The sequence below is a fragment of the Prunus dulcis genome, chromosome 8, assembly GCF_902201215.1.
Source record: "Prunus dulcis chromosome 8, ALMONDv2, whole genome shotgun sequence".
NCBI lineage: Eukaryota > Viridiplantae > Streptophyta > Magnoliopsida > Rosales > Rosaceae > Prunus > Prunus dulcis.
The window spans coordinates 14,731,380-14,751,562 of NC_047657.1; the positions used below are offsets into that span (position 1 = coordinate 14,731,380).

General features: G+C 37.0%; 4 protein-coding genes across 5 annotated transcripts; all 4 read left to right on the plus strand.

Moving 5' to 3' along the window:
* The first annotated feature begins 4,242 nt into the window (after window positions 1-4,242).
* On the plus strand, window positions 4,243-7,862 carry LOC117637075 (peptidyl-prolyl cis-trans isomerase CYP21-1). The gene is made up of 7 exons (XM_034371843.1): window positions 4,243-4,587; window positions 5,486-5,564; window positions 5,666-5,713; window positions 6,058-6,081; window positions 6,167-6,349; window positions 6,485-6,560; window positions 7,287-7,862. Exons 1-7 carry the CDS (start codon window positions 4,486-4,488, stop codon window positions 7,447-7,449), a joined length of 675 nt encoding a protein of 224 aa, XP_034227734.1. The 5' UTR covers window positions 4,243-4,485; the 3' UTR covers window positions 7,450-7,862.
* A 565-nt stretch (window positions 7,863-8,427) lies between these two features.
* On the plus strand, window positions 8,428-11,376 carry LOC117638152 (CTL-like protein DDB_G0288717). Its single transcript, XM_034373263.1, has 3 exons — window positions 8,428-9,676; window positions 10,393-10,738; window positions 11,042-11,376. The coding sequence occupies exons 1-3, from the start codon at window positions 8,601-8,603 to the stop codon at window positions 11,303-11,305; spliced, it is 1,686 nt and encodes a 561-aa protein (XP_034229154.1). The 5' UTR covers window positions 8,428-8,600; the 3' UTR covers window positions 11,306-11,376.
* Window positions 11,377-12,044: 668 nt separating this feature from the next.
* On the plus strand, window positions 12,045-16,056 carry LOC117638084 (26S proteasome non-ATPase regulatory subunit 4 homolog). Of its 2 annotated transcripts, none has more exons than XM_034373178.1 (11): window positions 12,045-12,186; window positions 12,277-12,390; window positions 12,479-12,584; window positions 13,022-13,136; window positions 13,225-13,434; window positions 13,838-14,159; window positions 14,286-14,409; window positions 15,145-15,248; window positions 15,331-15,399; window positions 15,562-15,639; window positions 15,740-16,056. In XM_034373178.1, exons 1-10 carry the CDS (start codon window positions 12,175-12,177, stop codon window positions 15,604-15,606), a joined length of 1,221 nt encoding a protein of 406 aa, XP_034229069.1. In that variant the 5' UTR covers window positions 12,045-12,174; the 3' UTR covers window positions 15,607-15,639; window positions 15,740-16,056. The 2 variants fall into 2 exon arrangements, with proteins under 2 accessions (XP_034229069.1, XP_034229070.1); XM_034373179.1 differs by having other exon boundaries at window positions 12,054-12,186; window positions 15,716-16,056.
* A 2,192-nt stretch (window positions 16,057-18,248) lies between these two features.
* LOC117637908 (actin-depolymerizing factor 5-like) lies at window positions 18,249-19,549 on the plus strand. The gene is made up of 3 exons (XM_034372959.1): window positions 18,249-18,380; window positions 18,500-18,759; window positions 19,082-19,549. The coding sequence occupies exons 1-3, from the start codon at window positions 18,360-18,362 to the stop codon at window positions 19,230-19,232; spliced, it is 432 nt and encodes a 143-aa protein (XP_034228850.1). The 5' UTR covers window positions 18,249-18,359; the 3' UTR covers window positions 19,233-19,549.
* The last annotated feature ends 634 nt before the right edge of the window (window positions 19,550-20,183 follow it).

The following is a 20,183-nucleotide window of genomic DNA, read 5'->3' on the forward strand; positions in this document are numbered from 1 at the left end:
AAATTGGCTCATGATGTACTTGGAAAAGCGACAGCCACAAAATATAATATGCTATGCTTGTCAGCCGCAGTGGGGCTTGGCTTGTGCAAGGGATTAAACATAGGGAACAAGAAAATGAACCACGCCTTTCATAAATATCAATGCCCTTTCAATTATTTATTCCCAACTTTTTCTTTACCTATATTATACAGGGCCGGTCTTGAGATTTTAAAGGCTCTGTGCAAACCTTAAATTGGGCCCTCACATAAGCTAACACAAACTTACATCATTATATAATGCCATACAATAAATGTTTTTTTTTTCTTCAAGTGATCAAAGTACCTACTCCCAAGGACAAAATTGAAATTTCACAAAAGAATTAAATTGGATTAAATCGATTACATTGGGTCAGAGATGTTACACCTTTTGAATAATCACCATGATTGTGACGATGAGTCTTTGTCATAGGTCATACTCAGATATTAAATATTTTTTAACACATAATTTATTTTGTATCAATATTCCAAAAACATCATTAATTTGATGCAATTATTTAGGTTGACTTAGGTGGATGCATTATTTTTGCCCTAAACCCTGAATAGAAGTTGAGGCTCTACAAACCAACACAACTAGAAACGTCTGTGTCAACAATTTGCTCACTCTGTATATATATAACATTTGTTATACATATAGAGTGCTGCTATTTCCACCCACCTGTCCTATTTTCTCACCCACTATGTAAATTTGAAAAATTAAAATCCTACTTTTCCACCCACCATTATTCCTAAAATACCCTTTAATTATTAAATTTTGACTAAACACCATCAACTCCAAGTTAAAAACCTAAAAATTTTAACCCAAAAAAAAAAAAAAAAACATTCTTCATCTTCTTCATGTGTTTTCAACATCACGACCTTACCCTACCATAATAATATTCTCATCAACCCCTTAGCATTACTAGTGGCTTCACGACCGCGACACCACCACCACAACAACATACAACCAACAAGACTACAATGAATTTTTAATTGAAGTGATGTTATGTGGAATAAGGACCCGTATGTGGGTTAATCAGACTAAAAAATCTTTAAAATGGAATAAAATTAAAGGACAATTTGGCCTCTATTATCAACACCTACCAACCCTGACACAATATTAAAGGTGGAGTTGAGAATTTGATTTGAAATTTTTTTTTAAAAACTTTTCAAAGGATTGGGATGGGTAGATCAATGCTCGCTGAATTTGTTGAGGTCAGGAAGATGGAAAGAATATGGAGAGTAAAATAAAAAATTTATTTTCTTTTTAAAATTTGTTTTATTTTTAGGGTTTTAGAAGTCATTTTACATAGAGATAAATTTGTCTTTAAATTTTTTAAAATAAGGTGGGTGGAAAAATATGAGGTGAGTGAAAATAGCAACACTCTACATATATTATACACATGAAAAAAAAATTGGGGCCCCTAATTTTGTGGTGGCACCACTTGCACACCCTCAAGGCCACCCCTGATATTATATTGACCCAAGAGCGACCGACATGACATACATATTAGCTGATCATTCATGCACATATTGCCAATCAACATATGCTAGAAATACACATAGCAGTCATACTAGTCACACAAATTTTTGGTTATATTAATTCATGTGACAATTTTTTATTTGTTGAGAACAAAAAAGAACGCGGTTATATAATTGGTATCTTAACAGTTGGCAATGGTGGATTTATTTGAGGGCGAGTGAAGGCTATTTCTCGTACTCACTCACTCGCCCTTTTGGCTGATTCATGAAGCTCCATTGATGCTCTTTAGGGCAAGGAATGCAATTGGAGAAAACTGTTAGATAAAAGTCCTATGAGAGGGAGTCTCTGGACTGCAATCTTATAAATATCTAGTACTCAAATTTTTTTGCTTGTTGCTTTACATCTAGTTGTCAATAAAAAAAAATTTCTGAATCCGTCGCTCAAAGTTGATTTAATAATTTAATTTCCTCTCGTCCTACCCTACCATGATAAAACTTTCCCAGTAAAAAAAAAAAACAGCTGCCAAAAGTTTCATGGGAATAATTATTGATAAACTTGAAAAAATTGAATGAGGGGCGGCCGGCACTGTATATATATATATATATATGTGTGTCAAAGGGCATTCTCGAATGTAGAGACAAATTGAAATAGGCGGCCTTTCCCATGCATGTTGCAACTTGCCAGCCATGTTTTATTCTGTATATACTTTTAAAAAAAAAATTTGTATATATTTATGATGTTATTTTATTCCGATTAAATTTTGGGTGACATATATAGATCTGATTTTTTTTTGGAATTTTCATACATTTTTCATATGCTTTTTGTAATGGTTCAGTTAGCAAATTGTCATTTTCTCTTTCTTTTTTGTATGTTAATATATATATATATATATTTTTTTTAATTCGAATGTCTGCACGTATATATTTCTTGTTGGTGATTCACGTATCAATATTTTGCCCTAAGTTATGTTCAATCCAATAAAATATTAAACGTGTGGACTTTTGAGTGATTGGGAAGTTGGAATCTTACCTCATCCCTAGAAGGGTTCCTTCCACGGAATATGAGCAAAGACAGGGAAAAGAAAAACAAGATGTGCTGCGAGAATCATGCACAGATAGCTGCAATTTGTATTTATCTTCAAATCATTTTTATTTTTTGGGTAAGACCATGTGAGAGTGATTTAAATTCACATAAATTATAATATGGTGATATGTCACACATTGAAGAATTTTTTTCCAAGACAACGCACATAATCTGTCTATTACTAAAGATATTTAGCATAAATTTCTAGATCTCTTTGACCTGCAGGTTGCTAATTAAATACACACAAATCGACAATCTCAATAAATTAAAATAGGAGTTTGGTTAGACGTTACATCATGGTGTGGATCATGAATTAGGTTTCTAAGTACAGTCAGTACTTTGTCTGTTTAAAATATTTTACAAAAATCTAGCCTATGTCTGTACTTGATTGATCAAGACCTACTATTGAATAAATGGTATTGTAGAACTTGGATTCGCGTGTCAAAATCAAATTCATTGTTAACAATGTCTAACCTAGTGAAAAATGACATTAATTGATTTCACGTTCGAACTCTCATCGCGTCTTAGTAGTGTGTGCGAGAAACCTCATTCTCCTTGTATTTAGATTACGCTTATATGCAACAACAAAAAATCATTAGTTTTTTTTCCTTTTTTTTTTTTCTACAAAAAATCATTAGGTTTGTAATAGCAACATTGTCACATAATATATTAGTGTATTTTGATGAGACTACACTGTTGGGCCTTCTGGCCTTTTCCCAAAAGAAAGAGGCCTCTATTTAGGTTGGGTTCTGGTCAGAGACAAAAGTTTGTTCAATCCAATAAGTTCATTTTTCTTTAGGGCCCTTTTTGGAAGCTTATATAAATAAAGCACTTTTGCTCATCTGTGCTTTTTTCAGAAGCACTCTGTTCAAATTTGTATGAAACACAAGTGCTTTTATGAAAAAAAGAAAAGAAAAAAGGGCACAACGTAAAGCTCAACTTTCTGCTAGCATAATTGTTGTATGGCCCAATTTTGCAAGTGCTTATATGAACATAATTTTCATAAGAGTCCCTGGAGATAAAAGGTTGGACAGCCCAAAGTTTGATTCAATAAGTAAGCCACCAAAGTCAGTTTTATGTATCCCTTTTTGAGGGCCCAAGGGATGCCATATACACTACTGTGGGGGGTTTTTTTAGGGTCATTGAAAATTATTTGAAGTCATTTGGATCTATGAGCCACAAAACAGGTTTTGCTGTACTGATGCAGTTCAAAATATGCATAGATATGACTTAATTTCTTAAATTTTGACCAACTTTAAGTTATACGCGTGGCTGTTCGGTCCAACATAAATTTTAATGTTTTCGCTAATTTTTTTAATAAAATGAGAATATCTAACTCAAAATGAATTTTAATAAAATAAGAAATGCCCAACATCTGTACATTGCGGAGTAGTTTTACCCAGAAACATGATTTAATTTCATCCTTGCCTCTATATTATGCTGAGACACATTTTTTTATTTAAATAAAAATTCAATAATACAATGCCCTCAACAATATTTTTTTTAAAATTTAAATTTACTAAATGCCCTCAACAAATAATCATAAATCATTTGTAATTGTTTAATAAAATAAGATTAATCATTCTAGAAAAAGAAAAAAATAAAAAAAGATTATTAGAAGGGAATAGCGTCTTTACCCAAAAAAATAAAATGTAAAGTAAGATTAGAGCACCTAAACTTTCTCCTTGTGTCTGTTGGACCGGAAATTCCAGGCCTTTGTTCTCTGCCTCTCTCTCATCAGTCTTTCTGTCCGAGTTCAGAGGTCACTGGCAGCACCGTATTTCGGTCTTTCCAAAGAGGAGAGAGAGAGAGAGAGAGAGAAAGCAACATGGAAGATCAAGCAGGTGGTAGATATAAGCCTACTTCTTAATTCAGATAAACAAAGCGAGAGAGAGGATTGAAACGATGGGTCGAGAAATCACCGCTCTGCTTCAGCCACGATCCCTCCTCATCTTCCTCGTTCTCGCCATTTTCCTCATATTCGTCTTCTCTTCCACCCATAAAAAGGTAAGCTTTTTAGCTTTCATGGATCTGAGTGCCAATTTGTAGCTCTTTGTGCTGAAACCTGGGATTTACAATGTGGGTTTGATGTGTTTTGTTGAAATTTTGGTGCTTTATGACCTGGATGATTTGTGTGGGTTGCTTTCTCGTATGGGTTTGGTTGGAGTGTCTTGCTTGTGGCATCTGGGAATCAGAATTTGCGACATATTAGTCACAGATACTCTATGAATGCTTAATTGGGTACTAATAAATTGGAATCTGTTAAATGGTGAATTGGTTAAGAGTGGTTAGATGGGGATGCTGTTCTAAATGTTGGAATGGAGCCTTGTATGTTGGTCAAACTGTGTAAATGCCATTGTTATGTTATATATCCAGAGTGCTTGCCTATGTAGCTCATGTCTATAAGTCTAGCTATTTTCATTGTCATAATATATTCCAGATTCAAGCATTTTGTTTCTTGAAACATAGTTACTAGTTGTGGGTTCTGTTCTCTAGCCCCATGTGGGATCTGTAATGTCCAGAGACTCTGCCGGTTTGCTTAAAACAGATACCAGAATGTAAGTGTAGGTGGGTGTGGGTAGTGGGGGATCTTTGGTTCTTGACATCTGGTTTCTATTTATATCACCCCAACAAAAGAAAACATTACGGGTGTGTCAATTCATGCTTCGTTAAGGATATATATAAGGATGATAAAACATGGCTGCATGTTATTCATGCCTTGTTGGTGTACCAGATCCTGTGAAGTCTTGGTGGGCTGCAAAACTTTTCTGAATAGATGGGTGTAGTTTGAAGTGGTTTATTCTTTGAGTAATGATGTTTTCAGCTTCTGTAAGAGTACAGTGGCCTGTATCTAAAATCAGTATCTACAAAAAAAATTGATTAGAGTCTCTAACTTGATTTGTAGGAGGAAGAGAAAGTAGAAGAGGTGCCTGAAATTACCCACAGAGTATACCTGGATGTTGATATTGAGGGACAGCACTTAGGTACAGCTTCATGTCAATACTATTGCATGAACTACCTTCCACCAATTTCATATTGGTTTCCTATCCACTGATAACTTCTATTTTCTCCTTTACATTTGCAGGTAGAATTGTGATTGGATTATATGGTCAGGTTGTACCAAAAACTGTTGGTACGTGTTCATTTCATGTTTTAATGCCTTTACGTTAGAATTTTAGAAACCTAATTTGTTTCAATTTGTCACAATTTGGTATTTAGTTCACAAATAGGTTGACAATAATCCACCTTATTTTACATATCCAAAGGTGGGAATATAGACAGCAGTTCATGGTGATAAGCTGTAATCCTTCTCAAGCAGTGGCATTTTCTTGCTGATTTTGATTGCTATATTAGAAATGGATGTGCCCACTTGCTTTCTCTTTTGCACCATGCTTATTACATTAGCACTTTCTTGTGAATTGATTATGTTTACCTCATACCACTTAATTGCCTAATACTTGAATCTTTGGTTTGCAGAAAATTTTAGGGCGTTGTGCACAGGTACATGGACCTACTTCAATATTTTATCACTGAAAGAAGCTGTTCTTACTGTCATTATGCTGATTGAAACTTTCTTTAAATTTAGGGGAAAAAGGCAAAGGTGCTAAGGGAAAACCGCTCCACTATAAGAGAACACCATTTCATCGTATCGTATCTGGGTTCATGATTCAAGGTGGAGATATTGTTTATCGTGATGGGAGGGGATATGAATCTATATATGGTGGCACATTTGCTGACGAGAATTTCAGAGTGAAACATTCACATGCAGGTGTTTAATTTAAAAAAGTTTATGGTTGTCACTTTTGTTTTGTTAATGATCTATGGATTTCTAAAGCTCCAAGTTCTCTAATTCTTTCTAGTTCATTTATATTGCTATTCCTCTGAAACTGCAGTTTATGTGCAGGTGTTGTTTCTATGGTGAATTCAGGACCTGATTCCAATGGCTCACAGTTCTTTATCACCACAATCAAAGCCAGTTGGTAAGCTATTCTTTAGGTTGGAATTCTGAATGTTAGGACATGATCCGAAATAATTGGCTCTGTACAAAGTTTCAGAGTGTACAGCCAGACAAACGCATAATTGCTCTTTTCAGAACTTTCCAATAGTATACTTTTTCTTCTTCTTTGAGATAGGTCCAACTGTCCAAGATTGTGTACTTATATTATCCAATCTGCTCCTAAATTCCTAATGACTATTTAACTGCTACTAGACAGCTTCTCCTGTGGTGCTTCGATAAGAGTAGTTGGACTTGACCATGCTTAGTCAAGAATTTTATGCATATGACAGAAGATAAGATCAAAGCTATTATTATCAAATGGAGTTGACAGAACATGTGAAGCAGGCCAAAATTAAAAAATTTAAATAAAAAAACAGGAAAGAAAGTGTCTGTGTTTGTGTGCACGCATCCACATGCTTGCATGTGTGCTTACACACACATCGCAAACAGGAGGTATTGAAAACTTTCTCATGCATCTATGATGCTGATTTTTGAAATCTTACCTTTCAGAATAACACTGAAGTTTCTGAGGATCATCAACTTACATCATTCTAGAGATACGAAATTACCTTCAGAGTGTTTGTAATTGTAGCCATTATAAGAGGAGGAGAAAAAAAGTTATATTGCATGCTATATAGGTATGAGGTTATGATGCACATCTCACCTGAAGCTAGTTATATAATGGCAATGTGTGGTATGCGTTCTACAGGTTGGATGGGGAGCATGTTGTCTTTGGCAAGGTAATTCAGGGCATGGACACTGTGTATGCAATTGAAGGCGGGGCTGGAACCTACAGTGGAAAACCCAGAAAGAAGGTTACTATTGCTGAATCTGGAGAGATACCCCAGAGCCAGTGGGATGAGGAAAGTTGACACTTTTTACAAAGAATTTTTTACTTTGGGCTTACTAGATTGATTCTTAGATAACTGATACACTTTTGCCCCCTTTTACCAAAGTTTCACTAGTCTTGGGCTTTTCTCCTGGATATATTACAGTCTCTCCTTTTGTAATTGGCAGCAGTTGTTAATACAAAACATGTCTGTTGTAGAGGAAGTGAGGAACCGAATAGAAACCACCGTTCTTTTTTACGTTTGCCTCAATTTTTCCCAGGCTTGTATATTTGACTTTCATTCTGAAGTTTGCTTTTGAAGGCATTGAAGTAGCTTCAAAGGACAAGCATTTATTGTTGTCAATATGACTTCCCATTTGTTGTTGCCTGCTTATGAAACCATGTAAACGCTCATATTATGTGAGAAAGTTTAGATAAGAGTTGGTGCGTGTAATATTTTACTTATGTGTAACACATTGGACGGCGACATGTTTACATAGTTTCTTGAATTCTGTGTGTAAATCGACACTCGAGACCGATCAAAAAAATAAATTTGTTCTTCTCTTTTTTCCTCTCTATCTAATTTGCAGCTAAATCATACTTGATACTAGGTCCTACGACTAATCACAACAAAATAATGAAGATTTTTGAAAATAACATATGAATACGACCATTAAGTTGTACTCGTATCTAAACATAAACCATGTCATTATCAAGATGTTGAGTTAAAAATTGTTGGATGCATGTTATTAAACGAATGCATATATTTATAGGACAATCAGATCAGACATAGATTCATCAAAGTTGAAAACTTGAAACCAATTCATGTCTGGCAGTTATGCCTCCCAGGGATATCAAGGACAGAAGCTCAAATGTTTCAGAAAACACACTTGACTTTTTAATTAAATTTCGATCTTTTATTTTTTTTATTTTTTATAATAACGTTTTTAACGAGCAAACTTAAAAAAAGAATGTGTAAAAGTAAGAGCCTCTCAGTCCACTGTTCCGAACCGACCAAAATTTGTATTTGGGAATTGCCAACTCATTCTCTTTGTGCGGCTTATCATCCTCATCATCATCTACTACTCCACGCACTCTCAGCTTAACAGTCAACGAAACCAAAATGATCCTCCTTCTCCACCTTTCCTAAACCCAAACCCCAACCACCATCTCCTTCTCTCTCTCTGAGCTCCGATGGGCAGCTCTGAAGAACCCAACAGGCCCATCTCCTTCTACGACTCGTCGTCTCCCTCCGCACCCCTCCTCTCCAAGCCCCCCAACCCAATAGACGACCCACCGCCGCCACCGCCACCGCCATCCTCACCCCCGTCTTACACCGACCAACCCGATTCAGAATCCGACCCGACGCAGTATCTCCAGATCTCCTACAACCACGGCCCACGCCCTTTCAAAGACCTACCCTTTCTAATCATCTTCGTCCTTTTCGTCCTCGCCACCTTCGCCTTCGGAATCTTCTCCGTCTTTCACCGGAACACCAGTTACTCCAACCTTTCCTCCTTCGTCTACGACTCTGACTCCACCTCTTGCGTCGAAAACGACACTTTGGCCCATCACCCCAACTGGGTCCTCCTCACTCTCTCTTCTTCCTCTTCGTCTTTTCTCAAAGATTTAACATGGACCCTCGTAATTACGTTGATTTTGAGCTTGCCCATTTGCATCAGCTTGCTGTTGCTTCTCAAGCACTACGCTAAGCAAGTTGTCTATGTCTTTCTCCCCTTTTTCATTGTGTTCCCAATTTTCTTCAACGTGTATTGGTTCGTTGCTTGTACTCTCAGCTCAACTTGCAGCGATGCATTGCCTTTACTTTACAGAATTTTGATTTTGATATTTGTGTTTTTGGTAATTGGGGTCCTTGTGTGGATACTTGTGGTCAATTGGCATCGAATTGAGCTCACTGTGAGTATAATTGGGGTGGCCTCCGATGCGCTTTCGAGGAACTTGGGTTTGTTTGGGGTCTTGCCATGTTTGACTTTGGCATTGGTGGTTTACTATGCTCCCATTGTTGTGTTCTTGGTGTTTGCGAGGTTGAATGGGAAGATTGTTCCCCGAGAATCGAACGATGTGTATACCTGTGTGTGGAAGCAAGATAGTTGGGTGCCTGCTTATTATGCATTGGCAATTCTCACTATGTTGTGGTCTCTAACGACTATGGTGGAAGCTCAGGTGTATGTGATTAGTGGGACTGTTGCTCAGTGGTACTTCACTAAGGAGGATTCAACTCCAAGGCGGATTATTAGAAGTTCTTTAAGGTGAATTATTTATTGCTACTTTCTTTTGTCTTTCTTCTATGTTTAGAGTGATTTATATAAGTTCATATATATCTTTGTTATTCTTGAAGGTAGTTGAAACTTGCAATTGAAACGTACACTGCTCCAAACTAGATGAAAAAGAGTAGTAGAGCTTTGTAAAGTTGGTGATTCACTCTGTTGAATTTCAATAGGCTAGGAAAACACAGTCAATTTACTTGCAAACAATGTATATATGTATATTAATCCCTTGTAGGGAAGGTAATCTGTATACATTTTTGTCCGGGAGGCCGGTGGGCCACCAATTTGTATTCTAAGTTCCACCTATTCTGAACCAACCCGTCAGAATGACTATATTGTCTCTAATGTAAATATTTTCCAATTGTGATATAGATACTAGGCAATCTTTGTTTAGCTTGTCTTCATTGAGTCAGATGGGTACCTGCTTCTTGTTTTTTTTACAAATTTGTTTTCTTGATACAATTATTCTTACTTTTCAATCATGTTCTTTATTCTTTGTTTTGTCCGTGAATCAAATCATATGCTTGTGAGAATAGTAATCTGGTCAATATGATGTTCTTTTTATCTTCTTTTTTTTTTTTTTTTTCTGGGGGAATTGGTTGACATATGAATCACAGCCAAGATTTATGCATTACTGTACATGTCATTTGTGTTCATGATAAGATCTTCCCTTCTCATGTTCCTGTAAACACTTGCAGAAATGCCTTTGGCCCCTCCTTTGGCACAGTATGTGTATCTGGATTGCTTTTAGCTGTTGTTCGAGTGGTGCGTGCCGTGGTTGATGGTGCAAGACGAGAGGGTGCACCTGGAATGGTGAATTTTGTATTACGCTGCTGTGTTAATGCCTTATTCTCAGCGATTGACTTCCTCAACAAGTTTACAATCAACTTTGCAGCAATAACTGGTGAAGCTTACTGTTCTTCTGCAAGGATGACATATGAGCTTCTAAAACGTAATCTTCTCTCTGCGGTGTTCGTAGAAACCATCTCCACTCGTCTACTGGCTGGAATTGTTTTTGTACTCTCAGCAATATATGCAATTGCGGTATGTTGTCTTTTCAAATCTCAATCATTCAGCATTCCATTGATTAGTGCATTATGTGTGGTATGTGAGGAACCCGTCTATATATTGAACATTTGAAATTCTTGCAAGTTAGTAAAGGCTCTGCTTAGATCTCCTAGTGCAATTAATGACATGTGACATTCTTACCTTTTAGTCCTACTCCGCTGCACTTTTCGGTGTGGCCTGGCTGAGCAAAGAGAGTTGAGGGTTCTCTTTTAGTTGCATCATCTTTCTTTCATTCGCTTTTTTCCTTAATGTCTCCTGATAATGGATTTGCATCAACAGGTGTGTGCTATCTTAAAGGGTGTAAGCAATCTCGGGGTTGATTCGTACTTTGTGGCTTTGCTGGCATGGGTGCTGCTGATCTTGGTACTGGGTTTCTTTGTCCATGTGCTGGACAATGTAATTGACACCGTGTACGTGTGCTATGCCATAGATAGGGACAGAGGTGAGGTTTGTAAACAGGAAGTTCATGAGGTTTACGTTCACTTACCGATTAGTCGAAACCATAGACCATCATCTATCATCTCCAGAACTCTGGGTGTATAAATTATCCTTGGATTTCAATCTTGTATTGTTGATTTGTTCCGTGTATCAAGTTAGAATTGCCTGCCCTCAAATTGTGTATACCTTTGAGTGTTGCCTTGTACAATTTCTGAGGTTTCATCAATAAAGAAAAAAATTCCAGGCCAGTTTGAGCATCAAGCCAACTATGAACCTGTCAACCTGGTTCTTGAATCAATTGCTCCTGTGTAGGATGTAGAATGCATTTGAACCCCACATCTCCATGAAGACCATAATCCAATAAGTATAGGTTCCTTAGTAGGAAGCAGTTCCTATTTGATAATCTATAATGGCATTTCTGAGGCAGAGGGGCTTAATCTTACCCAAGTTAATTTAAGCACTGTGATCCCGTTTGGTTGACATTTAGCGGAGCTTGGTGGCTTGGTCTGGACTTTAGACTATTTCAATGAAATTGGTTTTGATTGAGCTTTGGTGAACTTATTTGAATGATAATTTACAAATTTAAACCCAGCTATGAAATTGTGACCCCGTCGTCAATGATTTACAATTTTTTTTAATTCTAAACCACCTTAAATTACGAGAAAGGAGATCGAACTCGAGTGCAAGGGAGCGACACACTGCCTTGGCCAACCGGCTTAACTCAAATGTATATCTTGTATTTACAAATTTAAACCATGCTCTAAAATAAAGAACCCGTTAATTAGTTTTCGTATTGAAATATAAAATTGTACTATTTATGGAGTGACTTCTTGATAAATAAAAGAAATAAATAAACGAAAAGAAGCATAACATACAAATCCATTTTGGGAGACACTGTAACTTTACGCATTTACAGAAAACACTGAGATACCTTCTTGGAGTTGTGAAGCCAACGTTCCACAAACTCTGCAATCATGGTTCTCGAGGTTAGCCATCTTCTTCTTCGAAAGTTCAGATCTTTAGGGTTTCTATACGATATTGTATGGTGATTATACTTAAATTTGATGAATTCTCAGGCGACTATGATCTGCGTCGACAATTCAGAATGGATGCGGAACGGCGATTACTCTCCGTCCAGATTACAAGCTCAAGCTGACGCTATTAATCTCATTTGTGGTGCCAAAACCCAGGTTCTTTTTCTCTTAATCAAGTTCTTCCCTTTACGAATTTTTGGTACCAGTTCAATTTTTTCAATAATGGTGTTTGTAATTGGAGTAGGCCAATCCGGAGAATACAGTCGGGGTATTAACAATGGCGGGCAAAGGGGTTCGCGTGTTGGCCACTCCGACCTCTGATCTTGGCAGGATTTTGGCTTGCATGCACGGTATTTTCATTCATTACTAATTTGCTTGTGTTATATGATTCTGATTGGAAAACTTTATATGTTTGCCTTGCTTATAGAGTCAAATAGCTGATAAAAATATATCTTTGAAGCAGTTAAGAATGGTTTTAGCTAAGTATAAGTGATCTTGCTCAAGGGGGGCATTGGTCTTTAGAAAAGCCATATGGGGAGCTCAAGATAATAATTGAATGTTGTTACTTTTGGTTTTAAAGAGAATGTTGAAAGGGCTTACTACTAAATAATATATATGCATTTGAGATTGGGTCTTACTATATACACTGTGAGAAAGTAACAAGAGATGGTTAGGCCTCTGCTTGACTATGATTAATTTTCTTTTGGATGCTGGTTGTTAATATTTTAGTTTAATGGGTACTCTCTCCTCTCTTCTTATTTTTCTATCTCTAATTCCTTATATATAGGTCTGGAGATGGGAGGTGAGATGAACATAACAGCTGCGATCCAAGTAGCTCAGTTGGCTCTTAAGCATCGCCAAAACAAAAACCAACAGCAGCGGATTATAGTTTTTGCTGGGAGGTATAGATAGTGCTGACTTCTGACTTGCCCCTCTCCTTTTTTCTTTTTATTTTCTTGCTGACCTCTAACTTATTTGCTGCCTGTTCAGCCCTGTCAAATATGAAAAGAAGGTGTTGGAAACAATTGGAAAGAAACTGAAAAAGAACAGTGTTGCTCTTGATATTGTTGATTTCGGTGAAGAGGATGATGGGAAGCCAGAGAAGCTGGAGGCCCTTCTGTCTGCTGTTAATAACAATGACAGCAGTCATATAGTACATGTCCCTCCTGGTCCAAATGCTCTCTCTGATGTTCTTATAAGGTGCAGTTTTTAATTTTTGCCCATGTCTGTTTATATGTAAGCGTATAACCAATTTTAAAATCATGTGTCACTGGAACTAATTGGAATATATGTTTAGATTGATGATACTGTTTATAAAAACGATGCATGTTAAACGAAGGAAGAACAGAAAAGTGAGAATAAGAGGTATTGAAAAGACAAGAGGAGAATTTGTGGAAGAACATGCATATAAGCTCAAAGTATTATTTGCCAAATTACTTTTCAGAAATTAATAGGCATAAGTTTCCAATTTTCTTTTTATCTTCACATATGTTTTACGTGTCATGGCCAATTTTTGCTTGTTGAATAACACAGTAAACACATCACACCAGATCACTCTTATTATACGTCTCCAATGATGATTTTTCCCCCTATTTTATGGCAGTACACCTGTATTCACTGGCGATGGAGAAGGAGGTAGTGGCTTTGCAGTGGCGGCAGCAGCAGCAACTGCGGCTGCTATTGGTGGTGGTTCTGGCTACGATTTTGGCGTAGATCCCAATATTGATCCTGAGCTCGCTCTTGCCCTTAGAGTTTCTATGGAGGAGGAAAGGGCTAGGCAAGAAGCTGCTGCCAAAAGAGCTGCTGAAGAAGCTGGTAGACAAGAAAAAGGAGAGGAACCATCATCCAAATCAGAGGATATAACCATGACAGATCAAGCCAATGTTTCTTCTTCCAACGAGGATAAGAAACTTACTGATGATGCGGTTGGTTTCAATTTGCTTGTGTAGTTCTTAAAGTCTATATAATTGTTGGTTTTTATGTCATCATTAGTTATCATTTAAAGAACTGCTGTAATCCAAATTGGCCTTGTCTCGTGATTTGTGTGATAGGTTGATGAGAATGACTTGCTGAAGGAGGCTCTTGCAATGTCAATGAATATCTCTGGAACTGGTCATTCAGCAGGTGATACCGAAATGTCAGAGGCAACTAGTGGAGATCAGGAGTTGGCTTTAGGTGTGTTTTTCTATTTCGTATATCTCAAATTATTTAGTTGTGTGTGGTAACTTTGGTTTCTTGTACTTGATTACTTGTGGAAATTGATGTACAATGTGTTTGTGTTTATTCCATTCCATGCACAATTGAGGGAACCCTCAAGAAAGCTTAATTAAGGGACAGTGCCACTCCGTATTGTATTTCAATGACATTAAGTATTATTGTGCAATTATTCCTTTCATTTGTACAAGTATTCTTGTACGATTTTTGAAGGTCACAATCCTTTCATTTTAATAGATTCTAGTTTATCTCTACAACTATTTGACTTCATATTTCTCCTTTTTTTTCCTTTTGATAAGCAACTTGGTAGCAATACCATCAGATAAATAATCCATTCATAGGTTTATACTTGGCAGTTCTTTCTCTTTACATGTTGAGTGGTCTACTTTCTTCATGTGTTCCACTTTGGGCTGTTCTTACTAGTGGTATCCTTTACTGAATCGCAAATCTATGAGTTATGAGTTCATGTAATTCATAGTCATTGCCATGTACCGCTTCGCTGCCCCGAGACCAATTTGGTGAAGTTGGGCATCAGAATGTGATCACCTATGGTGTGGCTTTTTATTGATTGATTTTTATGTTTTACCTTGTGTCTGGTTAATATGGAATTTGATTTGCCAATATTCGGAACATTGGCAGAGAAATGTGATAATATTTGTTATTTTTGCATGCTGATTATATCTTTGCTGCATGCAGCTCTTCAAATGTCCATGCAGGAAAGTGCCGGAGAGCCCTCATCCCAGTCCGATGTCAGCAAGGTGTTGGAGGACCAGTCTTTTCTTTCTTCTATCCTTGAATCAGTATGTCCAGTTGAACCTAGCCTGTGGTACTATATGTATAGCTATGTTTCTGTTTTTCTGATATGTTATTTTTTCCTTACAGCTTCCGGGAGTTGACCCCAATGATCCTTCAGTGAAAGATCTTCTTGCATCTCTGAAGAATCAGTCTGAGGTATGTTCACAAACCTTACACATAAAACTTCATGGGTAACGGGTTACGCCTCTGATTATTCTATGTCATAAAGCTCATCTTTTGACTTGTTGTTAAGATCTGTTATTGCGAGTTTCTAGATCTACCAACTAATGATAGTTTTTCATTTCCTGTAATCGCTAGTCCCAACAAAAGGATGAAGAAGAACCATCAAACAAGGACAAATGACAATGTTACTAGAACGACTTTTGCATCTTCGAAGTAAGCATTCATATTCAGAATCCAATTCTAACTATGATGACGCCTCCTCTGTGTTGACCTAGATTGATTTTCTCAGAAGCATCTGTTTCCTGTGTCGCAGATCAATGAGTTATTCGTTCCAAGGGAAGGCTTATTTATGTTGTGGGAAGATGATACAGATGCTGATTAGGATTTCTGAGATTATGTTACAAGTTAATCAAGTTATGCTGCATTTCAATTCATGTTTTTTGTAATGTAAGCAATGGGATGAACTGTGACAAACTTCATGGCGTCCTGTATGGTTGTTTTAATTGATAAAAAGGGAGAGAAGAAAAGAACAAATAGATTTCCAGATGCTTTAACTTTGCTCCATCATAATTTGGTTGTTCTCAATCATTCAGCTGTTCAATCAAATTTACGCCATCATATAACAGCTCATCGAAACCACACTTTCTTATTGGCTTCTAATAGAATGGCTACTTGGTATGGATGCCTTTTCGTTTGGAGCCTCCAATCTAAAGCTTTGCTTCTCATTGTTTAGATGTAATTTTTCGGTGCTTAGGCCCCCTTACCCGCGAGACGAACTTGGTCTCTGCAGGAGCTTTTAGAACCTTTCCAAGAACTTTCTAATGCATGGAGGCTTGCATTTGGTAACCGTTGTAAAACTCTTGGTTACTTTTTCAATGCCAAGGTCTTAAAGAATTTTAAAAGCTGATCCAGCCACCATGCTTGACCTTCTTCTGTAGCCTTATCCCTGGTTTTCGCATAGATTTGCTGGCTAGCTGGTTTTGCATGAAAATTATATTTGCCTCTATAGTTGCTAGATTTTTTTTAATATATAATACAAGCGATAGTTTAAACTATCATAAATTAATTTAATCTACGGATATGATGATTCAAACTTTAGTGCAAAATGACGAGTTCACTGTCCTAACCAAGTGGCTTAACTCATGTCTGTTGATAGTTGGGTAGGCATTATGCCATCAGATCAATGTGAACCACCATTTAAGCACTTCCATTAAAAAGAAGCTGAGATTTGTTGAAATGGTATCAAATCCAGGTCATATTATTCCTAACTAAACCTTGCATTGAGCATGCGTACATATACATGAGGCCTATAAACTGAGACCCTAGAAAACAAATGAGCCACGCCCACAAGTTGTGGGGCTGATGGAGCTTTTTGTCAAGGGGTAGGGTCTTTCATATGAAAGGGCATGTTCCCCCATACACGTCCATCCATGCATTTCCTCTTCTTGTATGAAAATTTTCCTGGATTTTAGTGCTTGGTATTTTCTACCCTTTCTCTCTCTCAGATGTGTCATGTTTATCACAAATATTAGGTGTGGATTTTGCTCCATTATTTTATGCGATGAATGTTGGGTTGTTGCTCCTATCTTCATCAGTTTTTATAGACAAATTTGTGGAAGAACTCAAGCTTTGCAATAATTATGAATATAAAAACAAGCAGAATATGATAAAACAATTGGGCACTGGGCAGGCAAGTGAACCTAAACAGAAAAACTCTGATTGGAGAGGCACATACATTGACTCATCTTCACCGGAGAAAATCTATTCTTTTTCATTTTTTATCTGTAGTCCCCCCCTTCCCTTCTTTTACTGCATAAGGTGATGAATTCTCTTTTCTTTTTCTCCTTTGCTTTCACGCAAAGACTCATAGAAGAACACATAGATATTTAGATTGAATGGGAGATTGGGATGTGGGTGTGCGATCCAAGATGGGACCAGCATACCATCTCTTAAGAAAATTTATATATTTAGTTATAATTTGATCATATTGACCAGCTTGTATATAGGTCAGTATGTTATTTCAGTAATTGGGTTAATGAACCTTGCACTAATTTGCTATTGCAGTTTGTGCTCCGATCGTTTCTTTTGCTATTGTAATTTAGGGTGTGGACGATGTGTTTATACTTTAGGATATAGGATTAATAAACATACACGTGTGTTAATACGATCACACTGAGGAATTACTTGTTGGAAAAGGACCTTGGTACAATTATTTGCACAGTAAATTACTGGAAATGGGGTAAGAATTCATGTTTAACTGCATACAATGAGTATAGAGATGAGTGAGAAAGAGTTAAATTTCAACCAAGTCTGCTACTTTTTTCCCCTTAGCACCAACACAACAAATTCATTGGATAACGAAGACAATTAATGGTTGGGATAAAATTTATGCCTTCAAATAGACAGATATTAAAAGCTAAAGAAAATTTTGAAAAGTCATTAAGCTGCAGGCATGTTGCCTTAAGCTGCATGTACTACTACTTTCGTAACACCTTCCTTACTTTCTCTGTATCGTTCTAATTTTATCGGATTACATTTTACGATGGTCCTTATCGACTCTCAAATAAAACCCGGAAATCGAAAACTTGTGATTGGTTAAAATATGAAGTTACATACAGACATTTGGGTGTAAAATACCAACATGGTAAAAAAAAACTCACCTAGAAGGGGAGACAAGAGCCCGAGTGTTACCAACTCGACGACAAACGAAATCTACTAATTTAAGGGCAACTTGGTCATTGAAAATGAGTGTGCACAGCATGGATAGATCTAGCATGGAGAAAGTTGTAATATAAGTGAACATTAATGGGCATTTGAGCAACCCGATCTTTATATAAAGCGCAAAGCACAACTTTGAAGACTCAGCCTCAGAGTTTCAGCAGAGCAGCAGCAGCAGCAGACCCCCTTTCTTCAATTTCAAGTTTTCAACAACCATGGCAATGGCATTCAAGATGGTACAAAGTCAATTAATTTCTTTAAATATTTAATTCCTTCTTCTTCTTTTTTATTTCAATAAATATAATTTGCTCTCAATTTCTAACTTGTGGGTCTTAATCTGTTGTGGCAATTATAGGCTACAACTGGGATGTGGGTTACAGATGAGTGCAAGAGCTCATTCATGGAGATGAAATGGAAGAAGGTCCACAGGTACATAGTGTTCAAGATTGACGAAGGATCAAGGCTGGTCACTGTTGATAAGGTTGGAGGGCCTGGTGAGAGCTATGATGATCTGGCAGCCTCCTTGCCCAAAGATGATTGCAGATATGCTGTCTTTGACTTTGATTTTGTCACTGTTGATAATTGCAGGAAGAGCAAACTCTTCTTCATTGCCTGGTCAGTTTATTTTGTCGTCATTTATATTTCTTTTTTAATTTCCATGGTCATCATCAAGATCAACATCTGTATAATAACGTTTTAATTTTGTCTGTCTTGTGGTAATCATTGAAATTGTACCTAATTAAGCCTACCCAATTGAGAGGCATCACACACCTAATTTTGGATTTCTGATAAAATATTTGCTTACATGGGGACATCAGAAACTAAACCCTTTTTTTATTTTGGAAAATGGGTTATTCTCCTAATGATGATTTATGCAGTTAAGCATTTTGTATTATGGGGGATTTAGAGGTGACGGGAATTTGGGTTTTTTTGGCAGGTCACCAAGTGCATCAAGAATTAGGGCAAAAATTCTGTATGCAACCTCCAAAGCTGGGCTGAGGAGAGTTCTGGATGGCATCAGCTATGAACTCCAGGCCACTGATCCAACTGAGATGGGGATGGATGTGATCAAGGACAGAGCCAAATAATTGTGATTAGAGCAGCTTAATTATGTTCTGGGAATCTTACTTTATATTTAATAACTCCAACCACATGGGTTTTTTTTTTTTTTTTCTTGTTGGTGGCATCTTTTAATTTTCACCTTCTCTAGATTTTTGGCACTAATGTAAGTTAATCCTCTAATTTTTGTAATAATTATAATAATTGTGTGCTGCTAATTAACCACAAAGTACTTGTTCATGTAATTACTTTGTCTTGGAGAAAAGGTGGATTGGATTGGATCGGATTGGATTGGTGTAACTTTCAAATGAATGTTAGATGTGCCTTTGTGATTTTGATGCCACAACACTTTATGTATGCACGCCCTTCTGAGAGAGTAAATGAGACCTTGGCAAAATGACCCTTTACTTTGTTAAGCAAAAGATGGTTTTGTGTGGTGTGGCAGGTCAAACTGACCTTTCACTTTGTTTTTCCTTTTTCTTTTAATACATATCTTTTCCAGAAAGTTGTAGCAAATCGTGTGGCATGATTCATTGGTTTCTATCACTTTTTTGGAACCCGTTTGCCCACAATGTTGACTACACACTCGCATTTTGATGGTTTGATCTTTGATGGGTAAGTCTAAACTTAATCGGATATGATTTGATCTTTCAGGTACGGGGGACATAAGTACTTCCCCGCTCTTATCATCAACAGGGTGGACCCAAAATAACATGATAATCCCCGTATAGAAATGTTGCGGGCCGGGATAGTTGTCGTGAACTACTCGTCGTTCGCTCATGACTCACGGCTAGTTGTCATTTGCAAACGACACAGATAATTGTCATGAGTGACCGACCAATATATTTTGGTGTAATGTGAACACCACATATATCAACCGTTGTAGTTTTTTCGAGTGAATGACTTATAAATATTGATACAAATGTATATTTACATCAACAGTTGTAGTCGGTCACTAGTTCGGGGACGAAAGAGGGTGT

Coding starts and splice junctions, on each gene's coding strand:
- LOC117638084 (XM_034373178.1), top strand. Junction 13,435..13,837: donor CTCTCTGATGTTCTTATAAG/GTGCAGTTTTTA, acceptor ATTTTATGGCAG/TACACCTGTATTCACTGGCG. Junction 14,160..14,285: donor AGAAACTTACTGATGATGCG/GTTGGTTTCAAT, acceptor TTTGTGTGATAG/GTTGATGAGAATGACTTGCT.
- LOC117638152 (XM_034373263.1), top strand. CDS start 8,601: ATGGGCAGCTCTGAAGAACCCAACAGGCCCATCTCCTTCTACGACTCG. Junction 9,677..10,392: donor ATTATTAGAAGTTCTTTAAG/GTGAATTATTTA, acceptor AAACACTTGCAG/AAATGCCTTTGGCCCCTCCT. Junction 10,739..11,041: donor CAGCAATATATGCAATTGCG/GTATGTTGTCTT, acceptor TTGCATCAACAG/GTGTGTGCTATCTTAAAGGG.
- LOC117637908 (XM_034372959.1), top strand. CDS start 18,360: ATGGCAATGGCATTCAAGATG. Junction 18,381..18,499: donor TGGCAATGGCATTCAAGATG/GTACAAAGTCAA, acceptor TGGCAATTATAG/GCTACAACTGGGATGTGGGT. Junction 18,760..19,081: donor AAACTCTTCTTCATTGCCTG/GTCAGTTTATTT, acceptor TTTTTTTGGCAG/GTCACCAAGTGCATCAAGAA.
- LOC117637075 (XM_034371843.1), top strand. CDS start 4,486: ATGGGTCGAGAAATCACCGCTCTGCTTCAGCCACGATCCCTCCTCATC. Junction 5,714..6,057: donor GGTTGTACCAAAAACTGTTG/GTACGTGTTCAT, acceptor TTTGGTTTGCAG/AAAATTTTAGGGCGTTGTGC. Junction 6,082..6,166: donor TTTTAGGGCGTTGTGCACAG/GTACATGGACCT, acceptor CTTTAAATTTAG/GGGAAAAAGGCAAAGGTGCT.